Here is a 13336-nt window from a genome sequence, read left to right as displayed (position 1 = left end):
TAAAAATGTTTTAATAAATAAATAAATAAATAAATAAATAAATAAACCGACATGGTGAAGACATTTTGGCAGGCAGGGGTGGGAAGAATGAGGCACCAATGTCCCCCACGGGGCCACAAAACTGTTATTTTTGGAGCAACAACCTGAAAGGGTTACACACAACAGGGCAAAAATGGAATTTTACAGATTCGCTTGCAAAAAAAATCATGCAATGCTGCCACAAGTGTGTTAAGGATTTCTTTAGTTTTGTTGCTTGAAGATGAATGTTAAAGGAGTTCAATGATAAATATGTATGCAAATGCAGAAAGGTAAGATAACAATTAAGAAAGCTGCTCTCAATGAACTCTTTGCTTTTGATTATAATTGCTCTTGTTCAGTCACTAACAACTGTTATTTTTAATCTTACATTATAAACTAGTAGGACTCCTTTAATATATTTTGAATAGGAGAACAGCTTCCTGCAGAGTCAAAGTCAGTGCTAAAGGGCTGCATGCATTAAACAGCAAACCCCATAAGTCTGTCAGCAGTAAAAGCAAATGAATCTACCCACATACCATTAAACATTTGGTTTTCTTCAGAAACTTTTCTTTTATTTATCCAAGCACTGTGCCGGCATGGGCCACGAACGGGCCAGCGGCGGCTGCGGATGGGCCGGCAGTGGCTATGCTGCTGTGCTGGCATGGGCCGTGAATGGGCCAGCAGAGGCCGCGGATCAACAGCGGCTGTGACGCGAGTGATGGAGCCACAGCAGAGGCATTCAAGAGCCACATGCGGCTCCAGAGCCGCGGGTTGCTGACCCCTGAACTAGAGTATAGCACAATACTATACATGCCTCGAAGTAAGCTCTAATGAGTTTAAAGGCCTTAATTCAAAGTCATTGTGCACAGAATTGCAATCTTTGGGTGAAAACCAATTCAATTTTTGTACTGACATAGCTTCTGTGAAGAGAAAAATTCCCCTTTCTGCATGCCCTCCAGATCTGCTCCTGAGGTTGGGGTATCCTTTGAAGCAGTTTTTCAGGTGGTGTGTGTGTGGAGGAGGGGGCTTTAGAAGGGAAGAAAGTATGAAAATGTCCCACTATGCAAGCAGGCTTCTGCCCATGTGATGTTAATTTTCACCCTTATATAATAAAGAGTAATATCAGCAGATCCAGAAGACTGAAGGCCAGTGAAATAATTCTCAAATAAAAATCAAATTAAAAAGGATGTGTGACTTTGGAAAGTATCCAGCTGTGTCATTCTGTTAGTGCAAATGGCATTTTCCTAGAGGAAACTAGGTCCTAAATTATGTGCAGTAGATGAATTAAAAATGACATTTACATAAACATATTTCCGGAAGTGTGGGTGAATTATGCTAACACAACCTATTAAACAATGTGTTGCACATAACTTTCTACAAAGTTATGGGCTTGTGCAAATGTAATGGGCAACAGTTTGCAGAATAGATTGTTTCAGTGGAGTTCTACTAGTGCTTTTCAGTTTGTGGAATGACACTGAATAAAAAATTTATTTAGTGGTGCCACAATGTACACATCTCACAGTAAGCATATTGAAAAGCACCTTAAATTGAGTGAATTCATTTCCCTAGAAATGTAGAGTAATAATTGTACAAAAGTAATGATGGTACTTGGTGTAAACACAAGAGCAAATTTCAAGAGTTATATTTTCAGGTATGTGTCCTGCCTCTATCCAGTATATTTCCTATAGGTAAAAACTTGTCAGCCACCCACCCACATGCAAACACTCTACCTTAGTAAGGTCTTTGTAAAGTTCTGGATATAGCAGTGCCATTTCTGGTTTCACATCCTGATCCAACACTAAGGAGAAGACTGGAAACATAGTGTATATGGTTGCATACCTTGAGAAAAAAATATTTCAAAGTATTTGAAAAATATTTAACACACATATCCTTTACATAGCTTCTTTTTCCCTTCCCCAATAAAATCTTGTTGTAGACTACACTTTATGTTGGTCTTGCTTTGAACATCCTTCTTCTTTTCTTTCTCTCTTTTTAAATATACACATGACCCAGACTTGAACCTCTCTATTTGTTTTGCCTTGTGTATACATCATGGAGAGGAACCCAGACAAAACTGGTTCTTCCTGCTGCATGTAGATTCAGTGAGCATGTAATAAACTAATGAAAAGATTCACATACTTCCCTATGTAGAAGTCACTTCTGTGAAATATCTTTTCTCAGTTTGAAGTAGCTGTTGCTTGTTTGCATTTCGCTGCTTTCTATCTAAAATTAGGATGGCTTCTGCTGGCCACTTCATGAATGTTACATATCATCTCATTAGTATATGAATTAACAAATATTAGTCAATCTGATGGTCTTAGAAATGAAAACACAAAACACCTCTGGGAGAGTTTTCAAATAACTATATCGTACTTACCCTACCATTAGGAAACCCTGGTATAGAGGAACAGATGCAAAATAGAAGACTGAAGAAAACACAGCCTAGAGAAAGAACAGAGCAAATGATATCAAGATTATAAGGGACAATATGGAACTGCAGAACTTATTTAAACATATAGAATAAAAAACTCTAAGCTATTATTTATTTAAAGAAAAAAATTAAATACCTGCATAGTTGAAATAATAAGGCCTCTGTGCATGACAAACTGACCAAGTGCTGCTGATCTTTTATAACTATTTCGACCATGTACCATCAACAACCTGCCAATATGCTTAAACTGTGTAATGGAAAAATCAGCAGCCAAGGAAGCTTGTTTCCCTTCCTAAAGAAATAAAATAGCAAAGTAAAACCATCGGCATTGCATAAAATATCATCTTAGAAAATGGTATATCAACAGGAAATCAACAAGCATTTTCAATTCTGAAAACTGAAGCAATTTTTTAATGCACAATACACAACACTGCTATTGCAACACATCATGTTTACTCTGTGCACATAGATTGGGATTTATCTGATTGGTTCCTTCCAACATCACTGGAACAGAAAATGGCTTTTGTCAGCAGAATGGAGAACATTACCCCTTCAGCTCCTTGAACCACCAAATGTCGGTTCCACAGGGTTGGAGAACCATTCAGACAAGATTTGGGGGACATGGGAGAGGAAGAGGAAAGCTTTTGGGTGAGTTAAAGTCAGCTGACACTGATCTCTTCTGTTGTCTACCACATTAACTGATGGATTATAATATATTATTGTTAAGAGCACATTTAATCTAAACTGCAAACATTATACCTTTCCTTCAATTCCAATTCCACAGTCTGCTGCCTGGATCATACTGACATCATTTCCTCCATCACCTAAAAAAGATGAAACATCCAGGCATGTTTTAGATGAGTTTGTCAAACTTTTAACATTTATTAACTGAATTTAGTTTTATGTTAATTTGTATATCAGTTATCTTAATCAGCTTTTAGGGTAAAGCGAATTTTAGGAATGCAAAACCAATATCAGACAAGTTATAAGTAACTCTACATCTCTTACTACAACCATTTCTGGTCCCAGTATCTATGTGGACAAAAAGAATTGGTGAACTGGTATTGATGGCTGTAAAAGCAGTGCTTATAAAAATTCTGAATAAAAACAACAAAAGAGCATTGCTATTTCAGTGCTGCAAACCAGGGTCACTAAAGCCCATCAATTTAATTGTGCTGAAGCATGCCAAATTCTCTGCTGGACTGTAGCCAAACCCTGTTATATTGCTATTATGGACAGATTCACTTAACGGCTTGAACTAGCAGACTATTTTTGGTGTGGACACTCTGTCTTGGGTACCTGTGCATGCATGAGGGCTTAAAATCCAACTCTTTGACACATGAAACAGTATTATCTTACTAGAACCTGAGTTATAACAAGTGTGACATATGACAAAACCAATTAAGGAAAAACTAACAGTTTGTATTTGGGCTATGCATGTGGTACGGACTGTTATAAATGAACTATATTGGATAGTTTGGATGCTGACTAGTGAGCATCTTCTAAGCTGCAATTGTTATTGATTCATTTTTGTAAAAGTATTGAAAAACCCCAGTAAATAAAAGGCTGGATTAAATTATCAATATGGTTCAAAAAGTATGTCACACCATCATCACACTAACCATTTCCAACTTATTTTTCATTATTGTAATTGAGAGGTCAAATATCTCCTTAGTTTGCCAGTAGGAATGAAACCAGGATTGATACTTACCTATGGCACAGGTACGTTTTCCTGTGTGTTGCTGCAACAATTTTACAATATGGGCTTTTTGTGTGGGAGAACATCGGCAACATACTACAGCCGGACACTGACATGCGAGCTCTACAAATTCATGCTCGTAGTACTTCAGACAGACCTACAAAAAGAAATGAATTTAAATTTGGAGGAGATTCAGCATTCAGTAAAAGTTCAGAAGTAGTTTTAGCTTAGGCAACATGAGGCAAGCAGTCAGGGTCATTTCAATACTATTTTCCTGCCTGCAGCCCACGTATGGCCTGTGATCCCCTGCTGAAACTGGGGCATACTGGGAGAAACCTTTGTGTTCATATCTGCTGCAGAGCACTGAAAGAGTTAAATTTCACTTCCAAATATGACCCTTTCAGCACTGTGCAAACTACGTTTTTGGATTATCCTTCTGATCACTGCTTAGGGGGTAATGGACCAAGGAAGCATAACTGGTTTTCAGCTCTCATGAAATTACCCTGTCCCAGATAACCTATTCATACATGGACTGTGGGTTGTGACCAGAATCTAAAGACACAAGATGCAGTAGGGTGCAAATTTCCCCTGCTGAAGAGTCAAGTTATTGTGAAATGTAAAAAGCAGTTTGTTTGTTTGTTTGTTTGTTCAGGAATGGACATTGCTGTGATGAAAACAAAAAGCAGAACTCTTGAAGTAGGGCCTTTGAATCCTTGCTGTAGTATAAAACCCTGATCATTTCAAGGCAAATAATGAGTAAGAGGCTTAAGAGTTAAGACTTTTTGATTGCATCTTGTTTTAGAGGTAACAAAGTTGTCCTGTCCTCAATTGTGCCCTGGTATGGCACATCTAGATGTACCTTAGTTTTTTTTACTTCTTGCTTTCTGCAAAAGCAGTTGATGAATGGGTAAAACTGGGTAAAGTTGTATTGGACTGTTAGCGAGGATGAAATTCCTCTCTTCCAGGTTACATAGGAGCCAGCGTAACTGTTGGTGATCAACAGATAGGCCAGGCATTCTGGCAAGAATGCACCTATAAGGGCTTTTCTAACAATGCCTTGGTTACGCTGTAACTGACAGCTTCCAAACAAGCCTCAGAAGGGCTTTCTTTTTTGTTAGTAGGTGCGAGAAATTGCAAAAATACCAGAGCCATTCATGGCAGCTTCCTCTTGGCTGCAGTAGGGAGAAAAATGATGACCAAGTACTTTTGGTGAGAGGACTATGGCATCAGACAAAAGAAATACCTGGTAACTGTTACTTAATTTTGGATTTATAGTATTAGGTGTTATATGATGTAAAACAAATTGCAGACTCATTTCACCCAAAGGTGTTCTTGGGTCCTCTTTTCATTGTCTGCTGAAAAACATGCTTAATCATTTTTACAGTTCCATTAACAGTGCTGTCAACTGACATGGGCCAGGGCCTTACCTCCAGAGAGTCCCCAGATATTACCAAAGCACAGTCATGTTTTCTTCTGAATGCGTTTAGCTCCAAATGAGCTTCTCCACGATTTGTTACCTTAATAAAAAGGACACATGCAAAAAGTTCAAGGTAGAACTGTTCAATATATTTATATAGATATACAACTACTATTTACCGTAAAGGAATTCCTCCTACTTCCCTGCCCCAACTTTCCTACAGTTAACTTTGTGTTAACTGGGACAAAGACTGAAAAACTTAACTCCTGAGACAACCTTTAGTTTTCACTGCAAGTCTTTGGTTTTCATGGCATAGCCCTCATTTACTCACATATTTTAAAACATTCCCTAACTCTAACCTAACATGAAGGAGTGGTGGTGGGGAGGAGGGACTGCACAAGCTACAGCTCATTCTCCTAGCTCTAAATATTGGTCTGCCAAATGCCAGTGCTTTTATAGAAGATGCAAAATGTATTACTGGGTCTAGATCATGTGTTCTGCATCAGGATTCTCCAACTGGAATGGATGCAAGGAGCATGGCCAGAGAAAGTGCATGCATTTATGTCCTGAGAACTCCAAGGGTAGAAGCCTCATACACTGAGGACGAGAGGGGAAGAGGGAGAATGTGTGTTCAAAGCTCACTGCAGTTGATATTCTGGTTATATTTGAACTAAGACACTGTGATATAAAATGTGTTATGGACCAAAGTACTGCAGTTTTGGACACTTCCAAAATTAAGGAAATTGATGTAATAAAATGCATGTGAAACTCATCAAAATATTTTATGGCTTGATCCAGTTCCGCATTGGTGCAATTCAACTACTGGGTTCAACAGAGCATTGTTTCCCTCACATCCCCAGCACAAGAATACTGAAAGCCAGTGTGGTGCAGTGGTTAAGAGCCTGGGACTGGGACTCAGACGATCTGGGTTCTAGTCCCTGCTCAGCCATGGAGCCAACTGGGTGACTTTGGGCTAGTCACAGACTCTCAGCCCAACCTACCTCACAGGGTTGTTGTTGTGGGGATAAGATGGAGGAGGAGAATGATGTAAGCTGCCTTGAGCCCTTTGTAGGAAAAAGGCAGGATATAAATCAGAAAAATAAATAAAGAATACGTGTCCAGGCAGTGCCTGAAAGCCCTGCAGAAAGCAGAAGGTTCCTTCATTCAGCCCTTTTTTCATGCTTTCTGAAAGCCATTTGTACTCTTCATGAATCAACTGAGTATGGGACTGAGTCCTCTAGCTTCATATCAGAGGGTTCAGTTATACAGAATTGACGGTGTTGGTAAATGAAAAATGAAGACTGAAATTCTATATACATTTACTTGAGAGTAATCAGTAGTACTTGTTCTGATGAAGCATGGATGGGAAATTGTTGACAAACTACACAGTCTTCTAATGAAAATATTTAAAATACTATAAACGTTGGGTAACTCTTCTTTGAATATTGTTTTTAAACTAAAATAATCTGTAGCAAGATAGCTTTGTGGAATTCTATTGTCTGATTCATTAATAAGGAAGCAAAGTCAAAAAGATGATGAAAACTAGAGCAACAATAAAACTTTTCATTGGAACTTGGGATTTATCGTAATTTTTTCCTTTTTGTTTCCTTCCTTTCCATTTGTGCCTCCCTTCTCATTTGCTTCACTAATAAATAACATTTTCCAAGTGGAAACACTTTCTGGGTTAATCTATTAAACTAATGTCATAATTAAAATTGAAATCTAACTCAAAATAGTTTTGGTTGGGAAATTTCAGTGATACAACTTGGAAGGATCAACAATAATTGATTTTAAATACTGTCAGAACCATTATTAATTTTGCGGCAAATACAAGTCTTCAGGGCCTAATTTGCCATTCTGATGTTTCAGAACAAATTACATTTGCATGCAAATTATATTCAAATAATTATTTCTGTGAGTGCAAGAAGCTCATTTAGAATGCAGACAGACTAATGTCTGATTACTCAAAGACTGGGAAACTTTTTTTTTTCAAAATTCAGTACTACTAACATGTCAAATTACAAATACATATCAAGGTATTCAGCTTGTCAGTAAATTTATAAATAAAAACACTTGAGATCAAAGCTAATTTTATTTGTAAAAGAAAGCTGCAGGTTTAACATTTGGAAGTTTGACTTTTGAAGTATTTGAATTTATTTGTGAATGAATTAGCATGGGTGTAATTCAAGAGTTTATTCACATTAGGCATGGAAGTAATGGGAATCACATCTACATAAAAGTGTAGATCATCAGAATAATATCCTAGCCCCAAACCATTTAGGGCTGTAAAGATCAAAACCAGCTTGGAAACAGAGCAAGTCTGCATTATTTTTGCCATGCCATGGTAATTAAAAATTGATAGCTGCAAGCTACAAGTTAGGTGAATCATTTCGTGTTAACAGCTTAGCATGACTTGCTAATACACCATTCCTTAAAAAAATCTATTTTCTGTTCGAAAAACATGAGGGGCCAAATAAAATGAAATGCAGGAGATCAGTGACAGGGTTTTGCCAAGTTTCTTTTAAAAACACATATAGATGTGACTACCTATAAAACAGACAGGGTTTAAGCTCAGACATACACTGATTTTGATATCAATTATCTTTCTCAGTAAAAGATGCAAGTTCTCAGTAAAAGATGCAAGAAAATAATCCAGTTATGTGTGGATGTTTGTAACAGTATGTCTAGATCAGGAAAATGGTATGGGAAGATGGGTTAAAGGTTCCCTCTCTCAGCTCCATGACCTAAATCCAATTTGCTTCTCAGCTCGTTTGAAAAGGAAGAGAAGTTGGGAGAATCACAAGCAGCTCTCCCACATATTGTTTAATTAAAACTAAATTTAAGGGGAAAAGTTCTCTAGACATTCTCAGTGTAATTGGAAAGCCATCATCTGGCTTTACTTTAGTTTAACATGTGGGTTCAAGATGGAATAAGGAGAGTATATAATGTACACTTCTTTAGGTGACCTAATTTCTACATGTAGGCTAGTTAGTTTGTTGCAGAAAAAAACAAGGAGGCTTTGAGTATCTTGAAACCAAATAAATGTATTAAGGTATATGCTTTAATGGACACTGATCACTTCATCAGTTGCAAACTAAGTTCCCTGCTTTGATTTGCTTTCTGTACTTCATGATATCAATAACTTGCACACATTCACTGGTGTATGTTTGTATATCAACAAAGGATTGGACCTGCAGAGGCTACATCAATAGGAGACAAACTGAATTGTTTTAATTAATACTACAATGGGATTCATTCATTCATATATATTCAGTGGCTATACCATTTAATGAACATGTCACACCACTATCAATTAAGACTGCTGTAGGGTGATGAGAAATATAAAGTATTGGTAGTTATACTTACAGGTCTGAAGATATGAATATCCTGTGCTCTGGATACTAAGTGGGAGCTTTTTGCAATACAAGTGGCAGTCTCTAATTTATCTCCTGTTAGCATCCATATCTATGAAGTAATTTGAGAGTTAGTTTAGGTTTTTAACTGATTGTCTGTTACTCAGAAACACACATTTTCTAAGACACATCCTTAGCATCCTGTTCAATAACTACCACATGAAATTCCTCTTACGTTTTTTAAGTTTCAGGCTTGGGAGGAGGTGTGCAGCCCAGCTGTTAGGGCTCTACGCAGCCAGAAAGGGATTGCCTAACATGACAGCAAGCAGGTCAGAATTGCACTCTTGAAAATTGAGGAAAAATTTAAATCACTATAGAGTGATTTCTATCACTCCCATGCTAATCATTTCCTTAGCTTTATGGAAACAGTGAGCTACGATTATGAATACCTCCCACAGCAGAGAAATGCAATGGCTCGATCCTGCTTCATCTGCAATCACCTGCCCCATCTGTCTGTAAGCTCAAAGAGACAGAGTTTTCTCTAGCTGAGTAGCATCCCCAGAAATCAGGTTATAAAAGAACATTATCTCTCAGTTTTCTCCTAAGAATGAATAGCTCAGACAATTTCTATGTCCATTCAAAAGTGGATGCTTTTAGGGGTATCCATCAGGATGAGGATGATGGGAAGAGTACATTATATTGCCACAACTTTCTATGTCCCTACATGGTTTTTTGTTGCACAATTTTACCTTCTGCATCATAATATTACTGATCAAAATACTTTAATGCATATAATTTCATTAAACACTTTTATAGCCCTGTCAGCCTTGTTATCCCAGTACTGCTGACATGGGCTAAGGCTGAAATAATAAGCAGCTAACCTAGGAACAGCCAGTGCGATGATGCTAAAGGTGAAACTTGTACCCAGATATAAAGCTCTGCAACTGGCAAGTCCTAAAATGGTTAGTATCTGCACATGACCATCAGTCTTGCCACAATTTCCTATGCCTCTCCTATCTAAACTTTATGGCACCCTTCCCCAACCAAGTATTCTTCAGATATTTCAAATTACAGCTCTTATTAATACCAGCTAACACGGCTAATGATCAGGGAAGACAGGACTTGTAGTATAAAACATATAGAGGGCACCAGGTTTAGGAAAGCTGCTCTAGATATTTCTTTGTGCAGTGACCCCTGTACACACAAGCAGATCTGAACATGGCAACTTTGATGGATTATTTCACACAGGACCATGTAGTAGCCACTGTATCTATGTGGGGCTGGTAAAACCTGATGTGTGCTAAGCTGCTCTTTCTGTTTTGCTCTGTGTGTTAAAGTTCTGCTGTCCATTTTGCAAGAAGGTGCCCAATATTCAAATACTCCTTGCTTCTTTTACTTCTTTCATGGTAAGGCATTGTTTCCTTAGTTTCCTATGGCAAAAAATATAGCATACAAAGACTACAAAGGTAAAGAAACAAATTCGCAGTCTGACAAAGAAAGAAGAAAAGGTTACCTTTATTCCAGCATTTCGTAGCATCTCCAGAGTAGGCCGAACATCAGCTTGTAGCTGATCTTCAACTCCAGTGAGACATAACAATTCCATTTCTCTTTCCAAACTCTCCACAACTGCGGCCACCTTAAGGGTTCTGTCATGTATACTTAATTTTGCTTGGTTGTATCTATTCTACTTGCAACAAGACAAAACAAAATCTAATTTGTGGCCTTGTATATAGAAGATATTCTTAACATTCTAATACTTGTTGACAATTATGAGTTACATCATAACTGAATAGAAAAAAGCGGTGCAAAATGCAATAACTACAGCACTATACAAACCATCATGAGATGCAGGCTTCACCTAAAATGCAGTTCCTGGGAATAAGAAAACATGATAATGCTGAAGACTAAGACCAGAGGCTAATCAAAATCGTCGAAATGAGCTAGGTTTGTATCTTTCAAGCTTTCAAGTTCCACTTATGATTTTTGTCTCACTTGAGAGATCTAACTTGTGTGAGTAATGCATCATGATAGGAGGTGTACCCACAGATGATAACTATTTCTTTGCTGTGATTAAAAAGCTGATAAAAGCACCAACATAGAAAAAGTTTCTGGAGCAAATCCTCCCCTCACCTGACTTATAAACTATTACTGGGTTAGAGATACCTTTTGGGCTCTTGTTGACTAAAGCAAATCAAACTTTAACAAGGGAGGGAGGGGCTGCAACTCAGTGACACATCATATACTTTACATGTATAAATGGTCCAGATTTAACCTCCAGCATCTCCAGTTAATGGTTTCCAGATTTTGGGAAGCTCACTGCATAAGGCTATGGAAAGATCCTGCCAGTCCGATTAGATAATAATGATGCAACTCAAAAGCACACATAAAACATTTATGAAAGCACCCACAATCCAACAGACCTATAAAGGCAGGACTGCAATATGAACATTAGTATGTCAGGTAAGTGTAATAGTAGAAAGTGTAATTTTCAGTTCTTCTTAGTTCAAATGATTAGCCATCTGCTTCACCACTGTGGGCACATAATGATGCACTAGACAGGCCTTTGGTCTGATTCAGGAGGGATCTTTTTATTTCCTTTTGTTGAACAGTTTCCAGGATTCCCAGCAGTGACAAACAGTTCCATTTCTGCTGGAAAGCCTGATAACTTAACAGTGGAAGCTTCCACTGACCTGGCTTTCCTTGATACCAGTTTATTCCTCCAATTTACAAGGTATGTTTGGGAAGGTGACAGGTTGTAATATCAGTGAAACTGGAAGGCTGGAAAGGAACTCCCTGGGACTTTACAAGTGTTCTTGGATTTTTTTCAAGCTATTCCAAGAGTACTCTTGCAGAAAACTTGTGAAGTCCAGCTGAATTTTAAAGCTAATCAGGAGCTCACCATTATGAGTGTACATTAAAGAGAGCTTATACATGATGTTCACAGATACAGCTTTTAAAATAGGAATTTTCTGTTAGATTTGTTTGCATTAGCTAACATATTTGGATCCATGGTGAGCTTTTTTGTGTTAAATTCAGAGTAGCATGCAGAATCAGTATAGTGCATACTTTTCAGTACTGTTTTGTTAATTTTTTTACCTCAAAATCCTGGTACTGTTCTTCTGTTAATGATTTTTTGGCAACAACCAGAGTGCGCAGTCCTTCTCTTGCCATATTACCACACTAAAATTTTAAATATAATGAAACATTTATTTCATTTCTATACCGATCAACAGCTGAAGTTCTCTGGGTGGTATACAACAGTTCATGCTATGAATCATGTAGAAATGTCTTGACAGGCGTAAGAGGCTCATTCATCTTAGTTCAGATTTAGTTAGCTCTGATGTCACAAATGAAGTATCAGTGTATAAGCACTCTCTACACAGTCTAGAAGTAGACATTAAGGGAACTGTATGGCTGCTGCAAGAAGCAGCATTCCTGCATCTGCCCAGGCAATATCTACTAAAATTTGATGCAGCTTCTTCACTCTTGGCCCCTTCTTGACCATTTCCAGCAAATGTTGCAGTAGCTGTGGACTCTTCTGGAGGGATGGGTCCAGAAACTGATTTTGAGAGATATTCTATCCCATGGTTTCTAGGGTATCTAAGGGTTCTAGTTTGTTTCTCATGATTTGTAACATTTGCATGAAACCAGTGGGAAAAGTTATCAGGAGGTCTGGGCTATACTGGTACACAGAGGAAACACATACTTTACTTCATGATTCCTTCTACTAATCTGGGTGGATAGATAAATTGGGAGATGGTTTTGGTTGGGTGAGGGAGAACTAACTGAAACTTAATTCAGATAAATGCTATTGACTATGGGTTAACTTCAGTGGCTATGAGTGTTTTTACCAGCTGATTTTCCAACTGTGACTGTATCTAGAGGAATTAGACTAGGTGTCAGTTATACATTTCACTTATATTCAGGCTATAACAGAGGTACTTGAAAGAGAAAAGTGCTGCTTTTAACTGACAGTACAGAAGCTTCAGCTGGTGAAGAATTCAGCCACCAGAATGCTTATGGAGCTTGGGAGTTTGATGGTTTTTGCACCAAGTTTACATCACTTCACGGATTACCATAAGTTTTCAAACTCATTTTAAAGCCCTAGCACCAATCATATTTTAAAGCCCTGAACAGTTTGCGACCAGGTTATCTAGAGTATTGCCAGTGCTGCCATTAATTTTCCCAGGGTCTAAGAAAAGCCTCAGAGACCCTCGTCTCAAGCTCGGCCTTATGGTCAATCAGGCTCATGGGTATCAGGGACAAAGCCACTTTCTTGTAGGATCCCTTAACTGCCCCTTGTCTTCTTCTCTTACCTTGTGACTTTCAAGGAGCCCCTAATACTTCTTTTTGTCTACTAAGTAGTTCTTGGACTTAATGCTGTCCTCTTATAACTTTTATTATGTTCAGAATACAAC

The 13336-nt window shown here is 38.0% G+C and overlaps 1 protein-coding gene across 13 annotated transcripts in view; it reads right to left on the bottom strand.

The window, feature by feature from the left end:
• Positions 1 to 13336, bottom strand: part of ATP9B (ATPase phospholipid transporting 9B (putative)) — a 164897-nt gene that overhangs the window by 6143 nt on the left and 145418 nt on the right. For all 13 annotated transcript variants that reach the window (XM_044426477.1, XM_044426479.1, XM_044426481.1 and 10 more), the window contains 9 exons: positions 12015 to 12098; positions 10432 to 10602; positions 8932 to 9030; positions 5576 to 5665; positions 4161 to 4305; positions 3209 to 3273; positions 2586 to 2741; positions 2396 to 2460; positions 1749 to 1857 (listed from right to left, as the gene is read on the bottom strand). In XM_044426477.1, the coding sequence (XP_044282412.1) occupies positions 1749 to 1857; positions 2396 to 2460; positions 2586 to 2741; positions 3209 to 3273; positions 4161 to 4305; positions 5576 to 5665; positions 8932 to 9030; positions 10432 to 10602; positions 12015 to 12098 (984 nt within the window). The remainder of the gene's footprint in view (positions 1 to 1748; positions 1858 to 2395; positions 2461 to 2585; positions 2742 to 3208; positions 3274 to 4160; positions 4306 to 5575; positions 5666 to 8931; positions 9031 to 10431; positions 10603 to 12014; positions 12099 to 13336) is intronic.

Source organism: Varanus komodoensis, unplaced genomic scaffold (genome assembly GCF_004798865.1).
Source record: "Varanus komodoensis strain SLA01 unplaced genomic scaffold, ASM479886v1 scaffold17, whole genome shotgun sequence".
NCBI lineage: Eukaryota > Metazoa > Chordata > Lepidosauria > Squamata > Varanidae > Varanus > Varanus komodoensis.
The sequence above is the reverse complement of the archived record's forward strand: the minus strand, read 5'-3'. Positions and strand labels throughout refer to the sequence as shown.